The sequence below is a fragment of the Psittacula echo genome (assembly GCF_963264785.1).
Source record: "Psittacula echo genome assembly, chromosome: 3".
In the NCBI taxonomy this organism is placed as follows: Eukaryota; Metazoa; Chordata; class Aves; order Psittaciformes; family Psittacidae; genus Psittacula; species Psittacula echo.
Window position 1 is genome coordinate 36,349,061 of NC_137736.1, and position 21,528 is coordinate 36,370,588.

At 38.2% G+C, this 21,528-nt stretch overlaps 1 protein-coding gene across 7 annotated transcripts in view; it reads right to left on the reverse strand.

Annotated features, from left to right (window-relative positions):
- Window positions 1-21,528, reverse strand: part of KDM6A (lysine demethylase 6A) — a 160,582-nt gene that overhangs the window by 14,821 nt on the left and 124,233 nt on the right. For all 7 annotated transcript variants that reach the window (XM_080613945.1, XM_080613941.1, XM_080613947.1 and 4 more), the window contains 6 exons: window positions 6,910-7,039; window positions 5,741-5,846; window positions 4,847-5,052; window positions 2,462-2,526; window positions 2,286-2,360; window positions 674-822 (listed from right to left, as the gene is read on the reverse strand). In XM_080613945.1, the coding sequence (XP_080470071.1) occupies window positions 674-822; window positions 2,286-2,360; window positions 2,462-2,526; window positions 4,847-5,052; window positions 5,741-5,846; window positions 6,910-7,039 (731 nt within the window). The remainder of the gene's footprint in view (window positions 1-673; window positions 823-2,285; window positions 2,361-2,461; window positions 2,527-4,846; window positions 5,053-5,740; window positions 5,847-6,909; window positions 7,040-21,528) is intronic.

Consider the following 21,528-nt stretch of genomic DNA (forward strand, 5'->3'; position numbering starts at 1 on the left):
TTGACAGTCCCAGTCAGGAGCAAAACTTTGTGACTCCAGGCACTGAACAGACAAGTTGTAAGTAAATCTTTCTGAAAGAGCTTTCAAAATCAATGTAGAAATGCCAGTGTTTTATCTTCATTTGACAGCTGGAAAACTAAGCCACAATCCCTAGTGGAATTTTCTGAAGTTGTACTTCAGGAAAAACAAATGCTGAAATTTAGTCCAGATCCCTTAAGTCTCAGTCCAGTGTCCTAACACAGCACTATTCAGCATGGAGGGTTGAGTCCTATCCTCAGCCAGTAAGGAATCTGAAAAGCAAAAGTGTACCAATTTCTGTGATTGCACAAGACCTACTTTGGAACCCTATGAAAACTTTCAACGCATATAAAATACAAGTAATGTCCAATTATATAAACCCATCTTCTTTTTTCCCTTTAAAGAATCCAGTATTGCATGCAAGACGTTAGTATGGTAATTACCTAGCATTGCAGAAATCCAGGAATTTCCACTATAAGGTAATTTAGTACTTAATATGTGCAGAGTTCAGTTAAACAACACACTAAAAAAATACTGAGTTTGTACAACTCCATCACATTTAGGCATGCTGTAAGATATGGAAATCTGCAGTGCAGTTAAATCAATACCACAGCAGGAGAACCTCATTTTTTTCATGCTAAGATATTATACTCACCTGGTGTTCTGCTTCCTGGAACCTTCATGTACAGCTGCACTGTATTCATGCCCAGGATGGTATGACCAACATGGCTTAGAAGATTTCCTGCTGATACCACACGTACAAAAGCAGGAAGTTTTGTCAGTTCATGGAGTTGCAACTTCCACCTGCAGCAAAACAGCAAATTGATAAACTGTGAATCCCTAAAACTCTTAAAAGAGTTTGGGAAATAGAAACATTTTCAAAAAAATTGTCAGCATAGGAGATAAAGGAGCAGACAACCTAGTGCCATATAACTCAGCATCCAGTAAGAGGGAAACTGAGACAATGCAGTACCCCTGACTTGACAGTTACCGAATTTAAATGAGCTGAAAGCCAGGGTGGCTGGACTCACTCTCCAAGTTAGCCACTCTGCTGCTATACTGCCAGGAAAATCTGCTTGCAATTTACACCTCTGTGTACATCCTTTCCAAGTGAAAACAGAGCTGTATTCTCCCCACACTCATGCCAGCCAGTCAGAAACTGTTAACCATGCTTTCAAGAGCCAAATGATATGATGCTACAACATATGTCAAGAAGACTGTCTAAACACATCCTACCCTGTGCACACAATTGCTGTGGCCAAGAAGGTAACAACATGCACGTGCTACAGAAATGAACACTTGCATTAAGAAAAACAGATCTTCAAACACAAAAATCCCAGAACTTCAGTGTAGACCTCTGAAATGTCACCCAGGTTTGTGCTACACAATTTTAGAATTGCGGCAATATTTAGAAGTATTTTGACAGTTGAGTGGACAGATTCTTCTTGTTCTAATAATTGAAGTAGATCTGAATTTTTGTACTCCAGCTGGTGGGACTGGCAGCCCAGACATGCTGGATCTTTTATGGAAATATATACACTAACTAGAGATTGAACCACATAAAAATTTATTACTGGTTACTAAAATCATGCTCTCAAGAGTATTTCTAGTACCTCCTGATGTTTTTCTGAGCTACCTTCATCTGCTCTCAGAAGGATACACAGCCCAAAGAATTCTCAATTTATTCCCTTTTTTTTGAGAGAGAGGTATCATGGTTTATCCAGAGGTAAGTACTGGTCTGCTTTTTACTACATATTTTGAACCCTGCTCCTGGATAGAGAAGCAAGAGCTAGGAAAAAGTGGAAACAGAAAGGATGACAGTAGGAACAAAAGGAAACAGAACCAAAATAACAAAATCCAGGCAAATAAAAAAAAACACCCCAAAACCTTTAATCTTAAAATTTCTTTGCGAAGACTTAACATTTGGTATTGTGAGATGCAATTAAGGTTGTAAGCAAATAATTTAAAGCCTCAGAATGAAACAAAGGGAATGTATTAGAAGGCAGAATAGTAAGAACAGCTTCTGATGGATGTTTAAGTTCAAAGATCCTGGAAAAAAAAGCTTGGAAAGAGATTTTAGTGGAGAAGGACTTATAGCAACAGTTTAAAGACCAAAGGTAAGAATTTCATTGTGGAAATGCGGTATGCAACTGGAACTGGGTTTATCAGCAGACTGACTGATATTTGAGCAGAACACGCTGGTTTTCCAGAAGGAACATCATATTATAGAATACCACTGTGACCAGGAGAAACTGCGATCAACTTACTTCTTGTCGTCTGACAGGTCAATGTTGGTCCCAAACTTGATTGTTTTAAAAGGTCCTCTTCTCCTCCTCCCAGAGCTGTGCATATAGAAAATGTAGTAGGTGAATGTGAAACTGGGAATTATGTAAAAAACCACAGAAAACCAACTACAAAATTATCACAGTTATATCACACTTACTTATCAGAAGATGTGGATTCGTTATCTGAGTGGTCCTTGTGGTGACTCTTCTTCTCATTTTCCTCCTATAAAATGCAATTGTGGAAATGTTGGGGTTTTTTAATCTATACAAATATACAGAAAAGCAAAGATATGTATATATATATAAAATACACAGGTATGAGTACTTTTCTTTCAATTTGCTGGTACAATCTTTAAAATATCTATATCTGAGATTTTATGTCATTATTACTGTTGAGAAAGAAAAAGTTATTAGTCAAAAGCCATTGCAAGAAATTCTGAATGGGTGCAAATTCAGTGAAGCTACGGCCAGGACAACAGAAAATATCTACACTGTAAATATTTCTATTATCCTTCATTACAGTTGCAAATGAGTGCATTGGTTTGCATCACTATGCAGGTGAACATGAATCCAATCTTAAGGAATAATGTTAACTTTTTCAGACTAGAACGTTTACCTTCCAGCAAAGTCAAGCAGGTATCCCAACAAGAAACTAGGATGACTAATATTTATAAAATTAATTTTATAAAATCCATTATGTAAGATCTTTTGAATTTTTCATAGCCATATGCTATTTTAGCACTGCAGTAGCTAGGACCATGACTAGTGAAAAAATAAATCTAACCAATATTGAATGATGTCACTTGATCTTTTGAGCCGAGTGCACTCAAAACCCTACTCTGAAGACTTCTTTTTTGGCAAGTATATAGAAGGAAAAAGAATGAGACAAAAAGAACGAATGAACTGCCTGGAGGCTATCCAAAGATCTAGGGTTCTGAATGGGATTGCTGTTAAATCTCAAAGTGCCCTATGTACCTGAGAAAGTCCTTTCATCCTTTGAATGAAGGACAAAGAGAAACAAAAAGGAACCTAGCGATGATAGATTTATCAAATATTGCAAGACATGTTAGAAAAGCAATGTAACAGTTGTCAGAGCAATAAAAAAAAAAAAAGGATCACTTAGGGCAAGCCAAGAAGATTGTGTCTGTAGAAAGAAGAAGCAAAGCTTTCATTTGAACACTGTGAAAAGTCATCTAAGGACAGGCAAAAGCAGTGTTAGACAAACGACACATGTACATTGTACATTTTCTTTCTCATTTCCAAGGGAAAAATTAAAATAATAATTCTGAAAATTGTTTTAGATATGGCATTTTTAACACTAATCTGTAACAGAGAAAAAAAGAAATCAGAAAATACTGCAGTTCACTTCTTGGTGCAAATCCAAAGCTGAGGCTTTCCTGCTGACAAGCTGGAATGTGATCAGTCGAGTATATTATCAAACTTGTATATATATAATGTTCCAAAGAAGTAATGTTCTGGAACAATGTACAATACTACTATACTGGTGCAACTGTTCAAGATGCACCAGAAAACTTTAGTCGATATCCCACTTAAATTTATTACTACTGCAGAGGAACAAAAAGCCCATTTATGTCCCAAGCTCTTGATTACTTCAGTGCCACCCCAACTTCCCAATGGTATTCCCATTTCTTTTCCTCATCCTGTATCAGTCTCTCTCCAAACCTAGTAGCTACCTTTCCTTCTCTTCAACGACTGATTGTTTTCTTGATTCCTACTCTTATTCTCCAATGCATGAAGTTTAAATTTAGAATTTCTCTTTCCTTTCTTACTGAAACCACTTCTTCTTCTTTGTAAGGGAAGTGAAAACTGCAATAGACAATTCCCCACATTGGCGTTTTCCCCATTTTCTAATTCACAACTAGAATATCTTTTTGTCTTAGTTCCACCTTAGCCTAAAACCAGGTAACATAAGCTCCTGAGAAATGCCCACAGCTAATTCCAATGATGCGCTCACTAACTCCAGCAAAAATATTAAAAAGTAATAAAGTAACATTTCAAGTATTTCACTCTGTCACATAAGTCTAACAACTTTTAAACTAAATAGAAACAGTTATGTTTGGAAACAAAGACAAGTGTGAGTGCAAGCTTCTAGTGAGCCACATCCAAGTTAATTCAGGATACTACGAAGAACAAAGAAATCCGATTTATCTGATTTGAAATAATGAAATTAGAAGCAATACAAGTTGTTTTGTTTTGAAAACAAACAAACAAACAAAAAGCAACTTAAATTCTCACTATCTTAATACTGATATTGATATTATTATACGAAAGCTTAAGCTAACAAGTTTTTAAAGTATGTAACAGCTAGAAGTTTTACACTGAAAAAATGAAGTTTTACATTAAGCATTTGTGAGGAACACTCTATACTATTTGACCCTCTAGTCAAAACAGATTTTGTAAATTTACCTGTGCTCTTCATGCTAATGGAAATGTCTCTTTTTCCTTAACAGATTCCATTTGTTTTCAATGGTTCCAGACTTAGTATACAGTTTGTAAATTAGAACTTACATCAATGGCCTTACCCTTAAAGACTCCTGGAATGAGGAGGCCTGGTACTGTGCATATTTAGCAATTGTTGTATGTGATCTACTGCTTTCACAACGCCAGATTTTCTTTGTTCCAGTGGGGTCCCAGTTTTCATCTGCTGGCTGCAGTAGCTGTGTTCTTACTTCTACTATGTGTTCGTTATTTGCTTCTACCAATGTCTTTGTAGAGAAGAGTCCTAGGTCTAATAAATAGGAAATAACAAATGACAGTTAAAGAAAGAAAATTACTACGTAAAGTTATCTAAAGGTTTAAACCATCCCAGCCTTCATAACACAGCCTACCCTTAGGTTAATAATTAACACTCATGGTTAATACTCAAAAAGCTTTTCTACACACAACAGCTGAAGCTTAGAAAAAAACCTGGCAGCTACTGTATCGACTATATTTCAAGAAACATTTGACATGCCTGGCAGTAAACAAATCTGCAAAACAATATTTTTTAGACCTGAGTTTTATGAATGCACTTCCATGAGATAACACATTTCCTACCAGCAAGGATAATTCCTCTATCTCAGAGTTCAAAACATTGTACACAGTCAGATTATAGATCATTAAATCCAAGCACAAAGACATGTAGTCAATAGCTTTCAATGGAAAAAAAAGGCTATCTGTAAACTTCCACATCTATAGCTCAGCTCCAATCTGTGCTCAACAAAATCTGCCAGATTTTGGGGGCTTTTGAGATGATCAAGATTAGAAACAGAGGCAAACTAAGAAATGACACATTACCCTCATTACTTGGAATGCACAAGTAATACATTATTACAAAAATAAAACATCCACCTTTAAGACATGAGACTTCCTTTGAAAAAGAATCTTTTTTTTTTTTTTTTTTTCTGAAGTAAAAAACCCATAAAAACTAAACTTACCTAATTTAAGCGCTCCAGCAAGGCCACGTATTACAGTAACAGGGTTGTTTGGATTTGTACAAAATTGATGTAAAGGTGGAAAGAAAGCATCTCGTTTATTTTCCAACTGTAAAATTGCAATGGAATATTAGATGTCAGATGAATTTAGACTCCTTATTTGTAAAATAAGGAAAACAGAAAAAAGAAAAACAGGAAGAAGACAGGAATGTTCTCCGTTTTCCTGCATTTGTAGGGAATGAACAACTACATCATACAACCCCTGCCATGTTAAAAGCTGGGTTCACTCCTGAAATTAATTTGTTACTACAATTTATTTCTTGGCATGAATTATTTCCACATTACTTTGGCTTATGCAACTTAGGTTTCCTGCAGTTTTTTTCTTTATCTTATAGTATTCTTGGACATTCCCTAAATCTACAGAATTCTTTAAAGAGCAAGATAATATACTTTCTTCTAAGAAGTCAAAAAAGCTAATTCTAAAGATAACGTATACAAGAAGCAGTGTAATTAAAAAGACTACTCTTACAGTGTATCTCATGTTAAACAGAAAGGTTGCGTTGATTTTCTTACGCCTCTGCGTGCAACTGCTTCCAATTTCATCTAGCTCTCATCTCAGGCAGACTGCTTGTGTAGTATCAAACCAAAGTGCCGACTGTTTCTGGTCCTTAATTTGAGCTGACCAAACTAACCTGAGGTTTTCTTGCTGGCTCTACAGACATACTGTAATTTATTCTTCTGTTTTCAAGAAAGTGGACATTTGTTACTAAGGAAATTAGCTCAAATTCTTCATAAAGATATCATGAAATGTTGATTTTATAACAGAAGTTTTAATCCTTGCATAAGAAAACACTATGTAGCTAAAACCTGCCTTTCCCTAATGATGTTTTGTTCTTAATATCACCCCAACTTTTTTTTTTTTTTTTACTAGATTTTGAAGGAAATCATTAGGAGAGTATAATTACTTGCTCATTTATACCTGAAGTGTCACTTGCAAAAAACCTACATACGTATTTGAAACATTGTGCGTTGTATCTAATGACTTGTTTTGCTTATTCTGCCAATATCTTGAGTATTAAAAAACCCTTAAAAATTTCTGAAGCTGTTTTTCAGATATCCAAACACTTACAAAAGGCAGTCAGCAATGCACTTCTACCATGAGATTTACTTACATAAATACTAGGTGTAGGTGGATTCAGCTTGTCCTTTGGCAAGGGAGGGTACGGTGGAGGCGGTGGTCGTGGAGGTGGGCATTTATCCAATAGAATACTACTGTTAGATAAGCCATTTTTACCCAGATTCCTAAAAGGAAAAAAGAGCTGCCTCTGTCAATTCTCGACAAATAAAATAAATACATATTAGTGACATTTCTTCTGCAAAATATTGATGTATAAGGAGAAGCCGTAATTCAAGATGCAAATACAGCTCATATATTTTAATCAAGAATTCCTAGTGTATAATTTGATATTATTCAAAATAATTCCCACTCTCTTGCCAAATCTGCAACATCACCACTATGAGTTAAAAATATAGCCATTTTAAATATAAGCAAGTATGACTCATTTGACAAAATTTAACAGAAAAAAACAGTTTTCAAGTAGGAACAGCAAAGAACCTTTCTAGGTCAGCAGTGGCTGGTAGATATCAATTCACAGCAGTTGAGATAACACAATCTGGTAATGCTGTGCACAGCACTGTGGCAGAGCACAGTCAGAAAATGACAATGCTTCAGCTAAAAAAAATGCTTAGTCACAAAACCAACTACAACTACACTAATGACACTAAATTGAACAACCACCTACCCCTCTCTTGACTTAACATTTCAAAGCCAGGAGGAGCCACTGCTGCATAATCCATTTGTTTGAGCAACAGAGGAAAGGATCTACTCTGAACAAGTTGCTGTGTCAACATCCATACGCATGCCTGAATGAGAACCTTGCCTGTTGTATCTGCAGCCTTTCTATGGGGATTTCCAGATGCGGATAGCCCACCATATGTGTTAACTTTCCTATATCGACCTGAAAAATCTGCATTCTGAGCTTAGTCTATATTCAATATCCAGCTGCTGCCACCAGGAAAGTATGTATTAACAAAGCCATCCCTTCAATTTTTGTTAAAAATGACTCAGCTACTCCAAAATTCCCGCTAAATGCTATTCAAATCCTTCTTCCAACCTCACTTGATTCACCAGCTGCTGTTACTTCATCTCAACATCACACAAAATGGGATATTTCTAATGCATAAGGTAGCCATGTATCTTTGTAAAACTCACCGGTTACAGAAAAGTTGTTCTGGTAACAAGTCTTCAGCAGAAAACACATCTGGCTTACATTAGATGAAACTCCCAGCAATAGAGCTTGTCTCAACATAGAAACTGTGATACTGGCACTGAGGAACACTGGACAGCTGGATGCTGGCATGTGAGACCACTGCTTCAAATCAAGCTACCACAAGCCACGAGTAAGATGGACTTGGGGTGTGAGATCAGATGAGACTGACTGACACTTTAAAGAAAACAAGAAGCCACCTCATGTACCCCAAGCTGCAGCAAAGATGAGCATCCTGAGAAACCGATGCTCACCACAACAAAGTCAGTCATTCAGTTCAGAGCTTACACCAGCTTTCTAATTCATACATTGCTCTCCCCTGACAAAAGATCAGAGCAGTACAGACAGAGACATATTTAACAACTGTCTCCAGAGCACGCCTGTCAAAATCCCGAACACAGCTTATTCTTTGTGCTAGGTTAAGTCTAATGCCAGAAGAGACTGCAACTTCAAAGAAACTGAGAGAACAATCCAGAAGTTTTGCTTAGGCATCATCCAACTTGACAAACAATTCACTGGCCAATGCTTAAAAGTTTGATGCTTTTCTTGCAAAGACCCTATTGTCCCTACAAAAAAAAAAACCCAAACAAAAAAAAAAAAAAACCAAACCGAAACAAAAAAACACACAGAAAAAAAAATCAACAATGGGGGTGGCGCGCAGCTCCCCCCCATGAACACCATGAAATAAAATCACCATCAGCAAAAGAAATTTACTGACCACAGTTGCACAAATTCAGACCATTTATACACAGTGAAACTATAATCTGAATAGTTGGTGTTAGAAAAAACTATAATCTTTGCACTACCAAACTGAGAAATAAAATAGAGAAAAGCAAATGTAAAGTACTAAAAATCAAAGAGAACTCTGACAAAGTTCAGTCTGCATTGATAAACAGTTCTCAGGCGCCTTCTGAGCCACGAAAGGTGAGAAAGACTGAACCTGAAGAAAAAGGGACATTGCTCAGAATTAGCATGACTTAAGCTACTGTAGTCACAAGAAGACAATCAGGTCAGCAAAAGCCCTGTACAGCCAGGGTATGAGGGGTCTTCACAGGAGGGGAGCTACAGAGGAAGGAGAAACTCCTGCATGCTTGCAGAAACAGCACTCAAAAAGCAAAGCAGATGGAGAAGAAAGCAGACAGTAAAGAGGAAAAGATCTGAGGAACAAAGATATCTCAAATCCAGCACTTGAAGCTGATACTACCAAATGTATGCCACAGTTTCCTATTAAAGCTACTAAAACCCTGTGTGGAAATTTCGAGAGGGGAAAGGGGCCAAAGAAAAGCAAAGCTGAGAAAAACGCTCATAATTCAAGTGGCACAGGAAACAGATGGGCAGAGTATTTAAAGTTGTCTTTAACAGACCAGTTTCACTTTTTTTTTTTTTTACTATGAATCAGAATGACTTACTATTAATAACAATGCAAGAGAGCTATTAAAAAATAACACTGTAATTAATAGTGTGCAAAACAGAACAGAAATAAGAAAAAAAAACCCTCACCACAGAAGTACTAAAAAGATTTGGTACTGGCACCTGAAATGGTGTGAATGTGCATGGCCAGCCACTCACCTCTGGAAATACAGAACTACAGCCAGTGCAAGCAAAGGGAAAGACCCTTTTGGACCACAGCAACCATGAGGAAAATCTCACATATCTGTTTCATGAGGGTATTTTTTTTTGTGAGAGGATTTCATACTGGCTGAAAGAGGCTACAGATGAAACACTCAAGAAAAATCAGCATGAACTAAGTCCCCAAATGAAACTAGATGCCCAGTAATCTACAATGCCATGATGGAGGAATGAAGAGAACAGACTTAATTCATTTAAATTGACTTTCCAGAGGGAATTGGCTTTTCACAGACCGTGCAAGCAGAACATCCTTTACACCTGCAGAGTGGGAAAAGAAGACAGGAGCAGCTGTCAACCTCAGAAAGGAAAGGACAGGGGTGCACACTGATGTCTAGCATTGTTCTGAGCTAAAGCTGCAGTGTAGTCTGCTCCATGGGTAAAAAGCAACAAGTCATGCAACTGCTTTACCCTGAGGACCAAACTCGAACTGCCATCTGTGCTTATAAGCAACTATAGATAAAACAGGTGCCTTGATTTCATGTAACTATGGGAGCTCTTTGAACAATCAATTATCAGATTCATTAAAATACACCTTTATTTTTCCATTTTACTGCTTTGTAGGATACATTCCAACAACCTTCTCAAAACAGTTTAGAGCCTTCAGTCTTAGAGAGTAAATTCTCCTCTGGCTGTACCAAACCACGCAGTTAAAAGAGAAGCAGAGGTGCGACCCATTTTGCTCTGCAGTAATATTTGTCCTCTTCATTATAGAGCACTCACTCCCCAGTCTGTGCTTTTAGCAAATATTAACACAAGTAATTTAATGTTATCAAGGGATTTCTTGACAAATGGAGACCAATGGCTTAGCCTGAGATGATTCCTTCATCAGTCTACCACACTTCTCTCGAGTTTACTATTTTCACTGCATGGACAACCCAGTAGCTTACTCTGCAGCTGGGACGTCCCTTCATCACTGGAAGATGGACTCCAGCTGCTCCAGCCTTAGAGACTCCCTTGTTGGAGTCCTACAGCGCTATCAAAACCTAAGTAAGAAAGACTAAAATCTGATTCCAAGGCAATATTACTGAAATATTTACAACTACACGAAACTCATCAAGTAGCTGCTATGTACTTCATAGGTAGTACATTGACACTGCATCATCCCAGTCGACTGAAAAAAGACACCATGCAAGTTTAAAGCCAACTGTGTTACACAGCTGTATTAATTTTAACTCTATTACACAAACTCTCAACCACATCAAGAATATTAAAGTTAACATGATAAAACTTATGTTCTGAGAACCGGGAATCATTATCTTTAATTACTATCCTTTACGTTTATTAAATTAGTTACCTCAATAATTCTATTATTTTGCTTAAGCCTAATGTCACTGAAAGGATTAAATCTATTTCTCAGAAAGCAGTCCCACAGTGCTTTTCAAGTCCTCCGGAACTTTTTCTGTTTTCCAAGAACTATAAAAAAGAAATAACCTGTATGAACAATAAACAGCAATTCTCTGGCCTGCTCTTTCAGAGCTCATGGATATGTGTTTTTCAGGCCTCTGACTTAAAAATGCCAAATTTAAGTGTAACTACTGTATAACTTTCTCCTTGATAATTGTGAAAACTAAAAGCGTGTTATCATACATCCCATGATGTAAACTTTGTATCTGCCTTTTTCCCAAGCACAGAACAAAAATATTTACTGAACTGTCTTGCCTCTATTGACTATTTTGACAGCTCTGCGCAGTCATAACACGTCACTGGGTTTTGTGTTTTTAATTTTTCATTCTTGGCTATAGTTTTCCTCTTCCAAACTTCATTTCTGAGTTTTTTAGAACTCTTTGCTTTGGAACTTTAAAAAAATATTTGCCTTTTTTGTTTTTAATTGAAAGACTGACTTTTTGATAATAATGAAAACTTCCTAAACAATTTGCAGTTATCTGTACGTTTGGATTTTAGGCATACTTTACTGGCCCAAACAAAAGTTACAATCATCTGCAGTTAAGTAGTTGTTGTGAAGTCAGTCTGTTTGAGAGATTGAGGACTATCTGCATGAGAATTAACAAGCTTTTTACTGCTCAAGAGATTATAGTTATTCTGAAGAACAAACTTAATACCCTCTCTTCTCAAATAAAAATCACATTAACATGAATATAAGGAACTGTGGATTTATGTGAAACTCTTAACTCAAATCTCAAATCTATCAGAATTAAATAATCTACAAAGAAGAATGAACAAAATGTTTTAAAAATGTGCCTGCAGAAGAAATCAGTCGAAGTACTGGGATGCACAGTACATACTCGACCCAGTTCTAATTCAAAACACAAATTCCCAGGCTTTAACAGTTAGTGGATACTATTAACTTCTTTCATACTGCAAGTTATTACAAAACCACGGAAAAAATGTCTGTCAACACCTATCACCCTGGGAAAGAGGTGGTTACTCTCGACGCTTCAGTGGGGCTCTATGAGGCTTACATCCCCAAGCTGCTTCTACAGCCAGTAGAGAGAGAGAGAGAGAGATGAGCTCTCAAAGGGGAATATAAAGAAGTCAAGTCAAGCTTACATTATGCCTAAACACAAGTAATGCCAGATAATTATACAACCTGTTTATCACGCAATTCTCTATCCCAGCCTTTCACAACCACGTACTAGCTGGCAATATTCCCAGGGATCTTTCTTTTTAAACCTACAGAAAATCCTACAATAGAATTGTGGATTTTCTCATTATGCAAATGTATTTCTAATAATTTTTGAATTCTGTTCTGGCTTTGACCTCAATAGTATAGGTTGGCAGTGAATTTCATAGGTTAATTATATGCTATGTAAGAAGTAATGTTCCCTTTCTCCTTTTGCTAATGACTTTTACATATTTCCTTTCTATTTCATTTGCTTGTTCTTAGGCTGTAAGACAAACAGAATCCCACTAATGACTTACCTAAGAAAAGTATTATAACAATTGGCACCAAACTTTCTCATACGCTTGTCTTCCTCCTAAACTATAAATCTTTCCTATTTTTTTTTTTTACTTCCAGATAATTCTGCTTCCCATCTGCAGATTTTTTGTATTTGTCTTTCAAAAGAAAATAGAATGTCTTACTCTAAGCAGGGCTTAGCTTGTGAAATCACAATATTTCAGATTTTTTTCTTAAAACTTTTGCTATGGTGAAGTTGACTTGCCAGAAATAATGTGCCTTTAGAGCAACTGAACAATTTTGCCTTCAAGCCAAAGAAGTCCTTTGCTTACAGACAAAGAAACCTCCCAATAAAACAAGAATTGCTTTTGTTGTTTTTGTTTTTAAGAACAAAACACAAACTTAATCCAACTCCTTTCTCCACAAAGTACTTCCCCTCAAATACATTTAGGCTCTTCGCCTTTGGACTGCACAGTTCCCAAACCAGTGATTCACTAATTGACTTCCCAAAGCAGGCTTAATTGCCAGGGAGCAGCACCTTCAGGAAGATCAGCCCAAGCTTGCCTCTCCTCCAGGCTTCGACATAGAGCTCACCCAGCAACGAGATGACTGTACACTGTAGCCTCTACATTGCTTTTCCCACTCCTCCCGAAGCTTATTTCCTATGTCTGTGCACATGCTGGCCATTTATCAGACCTTTTTCCAGACTGTTTAACCCACACCATTTTTTATTTGCTGTCCTATACTCTCCTCTTTTTTTACAAAGTTCCTTGAAAGGCAGCTAATCTCTCCTCCGATCCTACCACTTTATTTTCTCAATGAATTGCTCTCTACTTGCCTTTATTTTTCCACACCAAGCAAAAAGAACTATAAAAAGGCATGGCAGCTCCTTTTAATATGCATTACCATCAAGCCTACACGTCTCATTTGCCTTCCCAGTTAAGTCAAACTGGTAAAGCTTTCAAGTTCAGAAATGCCTTATGAGTTTTCAAATTAGTCTTTCCATATGCCACCATAAAAATGACAACAGCAACCTTGAGCTGATATGAAGTTACCCAGTTATCCATCTTGGCTCTTTAGAATTGTTTGAGAACCTCTTGTACGGACTTAGTTATTATCAAACAAAAGTGTAGTTTGAAGCTTTGCCTGTTCTTTCAAGGCTGAGAACAGGCTTTAATAAATAATGATAAAAAAATATTAATAGAGCTATTCCTTATATCTTTCATGAGAAACAAAACAAGTCAGTTCAGGAACTTATCTACACTGCTTAACGGAAGGACTTGACCTTCTGTCGGCTTTGGAAAGGACAAGTAGTGGACCCTTTTAACTGAGAAGGATACTTAATTTTTAGCATCACTCCTCCAGGATGTTAATGAGATGCACCAGTTGAAACACAGACCTAGAAATCTGCTGGTTTCACTTCAGCAGAAATAAACAGCTCGAGTGTTAAATCTCAAGTCTTGTGATGATGTTTCATTCTCCTTTCCTTCTGAAAGGATTGCTCACAGGGAAAAGATACTTACAGCTCTAAGAGTACAGAAAAGAGCTTCCGAAAACAGTCTTTTTAGGGAGACCTGATACACAACTAGACAAAGGAGCACACTTCTTTTTTTTCCCCCATGTATTCACAATCGGCTTTTCTAACAACAAACCCAGAGCAGTTATTCCCAGCATATTTTCTTCTTTCAATCAGTTTTCATTTATGCTTAAGAATTTTATTTTTTTTTATTAACTTAACAGGGGATTTTTCTCTAGGAATCTAAGGAAGGATAATTAATTTAATAGTACACTCTCATATCTGTTATTTTGCTCAGAGGCTTAAAGGAATTTAGTTTATTATGTAGACTGTTTACCCAACATAGTAATTCAGTTGTTTTATAACCACCTTAAAATTTACTGTTGCAATCAGTTTTATTGGTAGGACAGACTAACGAAATCACACTTACATTTTCCAGAATCACCTCCTCACTTCTCTTTCATCCATACACTCCAACAGCAGTTTAACAAGATGAGCATATTTGCTACCCTATTTGTTAATGAGATTTGCATATTTTAGTCAATTGCTCAGCTACTGCATTTCTAAATTCCTTGTAGCTTTTCAATGAACATTGTCTAGCTCTTCAAGGGAAGCTCCTTGCAGAAGTATCAATTGCTACACCAGCACCTTCTGTCTGACCCCTTCTCAGCCTTCTGAACAACCTCATTTCACTGCATGAATAGAACAGGTCTCTGTTAAATATTTCCTCAGCATTCTCACCCAGGAAGATGGATATAAAGAAACTTTTCAGCTTCTGCAATGATCCTGCCCTACTTAAGTGCTCACTCTAGTCTCTGGCAAAACAAAACATTTACTAAGTATTTTTCCACAGACCAGACAACCTATTCACATGTAACAAAAAAAGAATCAAATGGAGTTTTCTGTTTGGCATGTGTCCTGCATCTTATGATACAAAGCATCTCCATTCACCTAATGCCTTCACTTGAGTAGCTTTTATTAAGATGACACTTGCTTACACAATGCAAAATTACAATCTCCCAGCATTTATTTTTGCCTACTTCCATTTTTGCTTTACTGTAAGGTGCGATTTTTGAACCCCTTTTCTAATAACTGCTTTTACCTTAAAAAACACCAAACTTCCATGTATCTGATGTTCCTTTGTTTTTAAGCCACAAGCAAAATCCTAGCAACAAACAAGTCAGGTTTTGGTGGTTAGTATTACCACGCTGCTCCCTGATAAAATCCCTTCTGTGAGAACAGGAATTTCATTATGCTGCAGTTCACTATTCTGTAGCAGATCAACTGCAGTTACATTGTGAATCAACTTTCGTGCATTACTTAATCCCAAACTGCTAATAATTCTGGGTCTTTCGTGCTTTAAGCACAAATAAACCTATATGGCCTAAGAGATGTAAAAAATGGCTTCTCTTAAACAATACTTTCTTTTAAACCTGGAGTATCTTCAAAGAAGATTATTTAACAAACAGACTTCTGAGGAATTTCCATGTGAGTTACAAGTACCATAAACAATCTGGTTTTTAAGTAAGCATGCAGTAAACAGAGCCGAATGCAGAACAGTGAGGAGGGAAAAAAAATATTAATCTAGAGCCCCAGCTATAAAAAAACCAAAGCTACATCTACTTGTTCTAGCTGCCAAAATGTCTTTGGTTTTTTTTTCCCCTAGAAAATACCATCAGGACAACAGGGCAGACTGTATCAAGTAAGCACTGTCGGAGAGCAAGAAAAATATGCCAAAAGATAAGAGAATGTAATTACCCCCAGTAGAGATGAAGCTGGAACGTCTTTCTGAACATATTAAATGAAATAAGGGTATGTACGTAACAACTGGCAAATATTAATGCATTTAAGGCTCCAATATGTAATAACTATTACTACAGGACAATTCCCCTCTCCCTGTGCAATTCTAGCGCAGTTGTTTGGGAGTTTGATTGTTTTAAAAAGGTTAAAAACCTCACAATTAAAACCCAACAAATTTTCAGGTTTTCTACTATGGATACCTTTCCTGCATTTTTTTATAGTAAGTCTAAAAATCAACATCTTAGGTCACAAATTCACTTTTGTATTTTAAGATACCACTTGCAGAGATAGTACCCAAATGTAATTAGCACTGCATTACCTCACACTGTTAAATAAAGGCTACCATGCAATAATGAAGTTCACAGTATCTGATATATTAGTATATGAGCATCTTCCGTTCTACTATGTATAAAGGTTGACTTATTTTGTGAGTAATCAAAGCTTTCAGCAGAGTATCTTTTAGTAGTCTCCCCTCTAGACATTTTCCCCTATGTCAATGACACATGCAGTATCTATGACAAGGATGTTCTCCCCACCGCTCTGCTCCTGAGCTCTCACTTGAGTGCATGCACACCTTCAAACTCTACACATTTTGAAAGAAAGCAAGGGCTAATCAACTACCTACTACATGGCTGGGACAGCCTTATCCTCAAATTTATGCATGTAAACTTTATGCATGTACACTTTAGGCTTATCCTAAAATTGTTGCAACTGCTACCTTGTTGCCAGTCACACAAAATTTCTCAGAATCTATTATTATTATTACTATTATTTTATTACTATTATACATATGCAGACACTTTCCAGCGAACATATTTTGACTAGGAGAGATCCTGTCTCTAAACTCTGTGAAAGCAGCCCCAGCCCAGACCGTAGCATTTCTTGACCTCCAAATTCCTGGAAAAACCCCAAGTCTTTCCTCCCACTGCTCATTTATCTTTATTATCCAGCTTTTAAATTCTCTGCCTTGCTGAATTAAGGCACAGACAGGCTGAAGAAGGAGCTCTCAATCTCTACTCAGTAAGAAAGACAGTAAAAGGCACATCTTATTAAGCTGTCTGCAAAATACATGGGGCAAAGTATTAGCTTACCTCCCTTCAAAAATGGTAATTACGCAAGCCTGGGAAAAAATAATGACTATACTGAAACACTGTAGAGAAAGACAAGAGACTTCATCATCGCATCAGGAAGTGCTTTTTTAAGGGCCAGTACTTCATAATTAGGACCCCTAAATATAGTTAGAAACTTTTATGTACAATTTAAAGCAAAATGCGCACAAAGAAGAAAGGGCAGTGGCAGTATCTGGCCAAGCAAAAAGTAAAGATGACATGTAGGTCACGGCAAAATCTATAGCTTCTGGACCTGCTTAAAACTCAGCCCTTCTGCACTGAATTTACAAGCTGGAGCTGGAGTCTGTCAACAGACTTTGGAGTCTGTCAACAGACTTTGGCAGGCAGATTTTTCTGCCTCTCCTTAGACAAGGTGCAGCTAAGAGCTTAGTGGCAGCGCTCAGCTGTGCCTGTGACCTGCTGCAAAACCTGCTGTCAGCACATGGGCCTGGGCCAGAGCTACTGAGCCCAAACTGCAGATCTCACCTGTAAAGAGCTTGGCAAACAGCATACTGAAACAATCAAAACGCAACATTTGACTAGAGGAATACACTCCCCATTACTCTCCCAAGAAAGCTGCATTCAAATTTCTGCTAAGCAAATTCTGAAGACACAGATCAGCTGAACTTCAAGAACTTTCAGTCTGTAACAATCTTTTATGTGTATTTGCAATGCACTCATCCTAACACCATACACAGAAGCTGTTTTTATACTTTTATCAGCAATAACACATATACAGTCCTATTTTAACAAAAATCTGTTAAGCTCTTCATTTTTATGAATGCAGTAAGATGTAGAAATTTCACTTAAAAACGAACATTACAATATAAGACAGTATCTGAAAGATCACAAAATAAGCTCCCTCTAGTTTGGTTTTTTTCCTCTCTGGACTCACTCCAGTAGGTTCACGTGCCTCTTGTGTTGGGGGCCTCACAGCTGAATGCAGTAACAAGAGCAGAGTAGATGGGCAGGATCACCTCCCTCGACCTGCTGGTCATGCTCCTTTTGATGCAGCCCAGCATACGGTTTGTTTCTGGGCTTCGAGCGCACACTGCTGGGTCATGTTCATCAACCAACACAAAGTCCTTCTCCTCAAGGCTGCTCTCAATCCATTCTCCTGTAGCTTGGCATTGATCTGACCTAGGTGCAGGACCTTGCACTTGGCCCTTTTGAACTTCATGATCTATAGCATGATCAGTATCAGTATATATATCCCAGTATATTAGTATCTAGTAACTCTCAATCACAGTAACAAGACACAGCTTTTTTGCACTGGGCTAATTCATGTGGATGCAGTGAAAGAAGGAAATAAACATGCTTTTAACACTTTTTTAACATCAGAAAGGGTAATGCTCAAAAGCATCACATTTGCTATATAATCCCCCCAAAAATATTTTGGAGTAAAATACATTGAGATGATAAAAATTCCAATGAGAATTCTGGCACCAGAAAAATAAAGATGACATTTTTCAACCAAAAGAACTGTTAACACAGTTCAGTACTGGAAACAGCAGTTAGAATACAAACCAAAACATTCAATAACGATGAAAAGGGCTTCTGTGCCCTTTAAAGACATGTGACTTTTTCTCAAATGGCGACAATTTTAAGACATGGATACAGAAATTATATTCCTCTAAATGGTCATTTCAACTTCTTAGCATGTCTGGACTTCAAATAAAATTCTTTCGAGAAAGAAAGCAAATTTCTCCAAAGACTACCTGGAAAATCTAAGGACTTTGAGGTAAGTTTACGTAGGGAAGGCTGGGAGCAGTTAGCACGAAGTGTTAATGTGCAAAGCTAACTACTATCTGTCAGGCTCTCTACTAGCATGTGGCTATGGTCAAGAAAGCCAACAGCATCCTGGCCTGTATCAGAAACAGTGTGGCCAGCAGGACCAGGGAAGTCTCCCTTTACTTCGTGCTGGTGAGGCTGCACCTCCAATACTGTGTTCAGTTCTGGGCCTCTCACTACAACAAAGACATTAGAGGCACAGGAGCGGGTCCAGAGAAGGGCAACAAAGAGGGTGAAGGGTCTGGAGAAGCCTTATGAGGAACAGCTGAGGGACCTGGGCTTGTTTAGCCTGGGGAAAAGGAGACTCAGGGGAGACCTTACTGTCTTCCACAACTACCTGAACGGAGGTCGTAGTGAGATGGGGTTGGTCTCCCAAGTAACAAGTGATAGGACAAGACACAATGGTCTCAAGTTCCACCAGGGGAGGTTTGGATATCAGGAAGAATTTCTTCAGCGAAAGGGTTGTCAAACATTGGAACAGGATGCCCAGGGAAGTGCTGAAGTCACCATCCCTGGAGACATTTAAAAGACGTGTAGATGTGGCGCTTGGAGACATGGTTTAGTTGTGGACTTGGCAATGCTGGGTTAATGGTTGGACTCTTAAAGGTGATCTTAAAGGTCTTTTCCAACACAAATGATTTTAAGTAAGCATGAGATCAATCTACTTTTCTATGAGAATTACTTACTTTTGAAAAGCTTTCTCTAAACTGTGTCTAGTACAGTTTGCTCCACTATCAATGGAACAAGTTATCTTGTGTTTAACGTTGTCATGGTTCATGCTAAAACCAGGACAAATGTATACTGCATGATAACATGGTGCACTGATACTGAACAGTTTCGTTTACAGTTAACTAGCTTTCCCATGTAGACAATGTTTCAGCGTATAACACAACATAAAGCTGTTTGTTTCTAGGAGAGGTGACTGAATGCATCAAACTTCTCTATGTAAGTAATATACTACACTATACTTCTGTCTGACAGCACATTCATACTCCATAGGTACTCCAAAGCTTCATAAAGGGACCTTCACTCTTCTAAGTAAAGACAAAATTGGAAGTATTGCTGCCAGCTTTAATGGAAAATTTAACCAGCCACTGGAATACTCTTCCACTGTCATCATATACATTTCGAATGTTGGCACTTGTAACATTGTCCATGAAAAACTCCTACAATAATTTAAAATGCCTAAGGATTTCACTCTGATAAAATCTGTTCAGTGATGACACAGCATAGAGCAATAATAAGAGCAACGCTATATGCAGAGCTCTGCTATTGTGCAGGATGTCTAAATATAGGGCTTGTAAGTGGTGTGGGGGGAGGAAAGTCTCAGAAGGCTGCAGAATCACCAAGTCTTAGAAAAAGAAATTATTACTACTGTGGCAAAATACATCTTCCTTGATGCAGGGCAGTCTACGAAATTATCCTTTTTATTGTTACAGCCTGTATCTATGAAAGACTTGGATGTGAAAGGGACTCTGAAAAATGTGCTTCCTGGATATAACCATCAAGTCTCAGCAGTCTAACTTCTCTTGGAGGTTCCTGCCCTCTGACAACTATACACGAATAACCTGAACTATGCAACCCTCACAGATGCATTTCTATTTCTTCTTTCAACAGCTCCATGTCCCTTTTATTTTGAGGACACCAGAACTGCACACAATACTCCAAGTGAGGTCTCATGAGAGCAGAGTAGAGGGGCAGGATCACCTCCTTCGACCTGCTGGTCACACTCCTCCTGATGCAGCCCAGGATACGGTTGGCTTTCTGGGCTGCGAGCGCACACTGAATCTGGCTCATGTTCATCTTCTCATTGACCAACACCCCCAAGTCCTTCTCTGCAGGGCTGCTCTGAATCTCTTCTCTGCCCAGCCTGTAGCTGTGCCTGGGACTGCTCTGACCCAGGTGTAGGACCTTGCACTTGGCATGGTTAAACTTCATAAGGTTGGCATCAGCCCACCTCACAAGCGTGTCGAGGTCCCTCTGGATGGCATCCCTTCCCTCCAGCATATCAACCGAACCACACAGCTTGGTGTCATCAGCAAACTTGCTAAGGGCGCACTCAATCCCACTGTCCATGTCACCGACAAAGATGTTGAACAAGACCGGTCCCAACACCGATCCCTGAGGGACACCACTCATTCCTGTTTTCAAACTGGACACCGAGCCATTGACCACAACTCTTTGCGTGCGGCCATCCAGCCAGTTCTTTATCCACCGCGTGGTCCACCCATCAAATTGATGTCTGTCCAATTTAGAGACAAGAATGTCATGTGGGACAGTGTCGAATGCTTTGCACAAGTCCAGGTAGATGACATAAACTGCTCCGCCCCTGCCCATCAGTTCCGTAGCCCCATCATAGAAGGCCACCAAATTGGTCAGGCAGGATTTCCCCTTAGTGAAGCCATGCTGGCTGTCACCAAGCACCTTGTTGTTTTTCATGTGCCTTAGCATGCCTTCCAGGAGAATCTGCTCCAAGATTTTGCCAGGCACAGAGGTGAGACTGACTGGTCTGTAGTTCCCCGGGTCATCCATTTTTTGCCAGAAATCATTGCTAAGAAGAATTATCTAAAACTTCTACCACATAGCCTTCCACACTCCATGCCATCCTGTATTAGTAGCAATGAAGGCACCAGGGAACAATACACTGTGCAATTTGCAACTTGCACAATTGCGGTGGAATCATCGTCAGGTTTCCTAGTGGCTGGCCTCACCTTTTGCCTTAATCCGTTACACATCTGATCTAAAATGATTAAAGTTTGCTG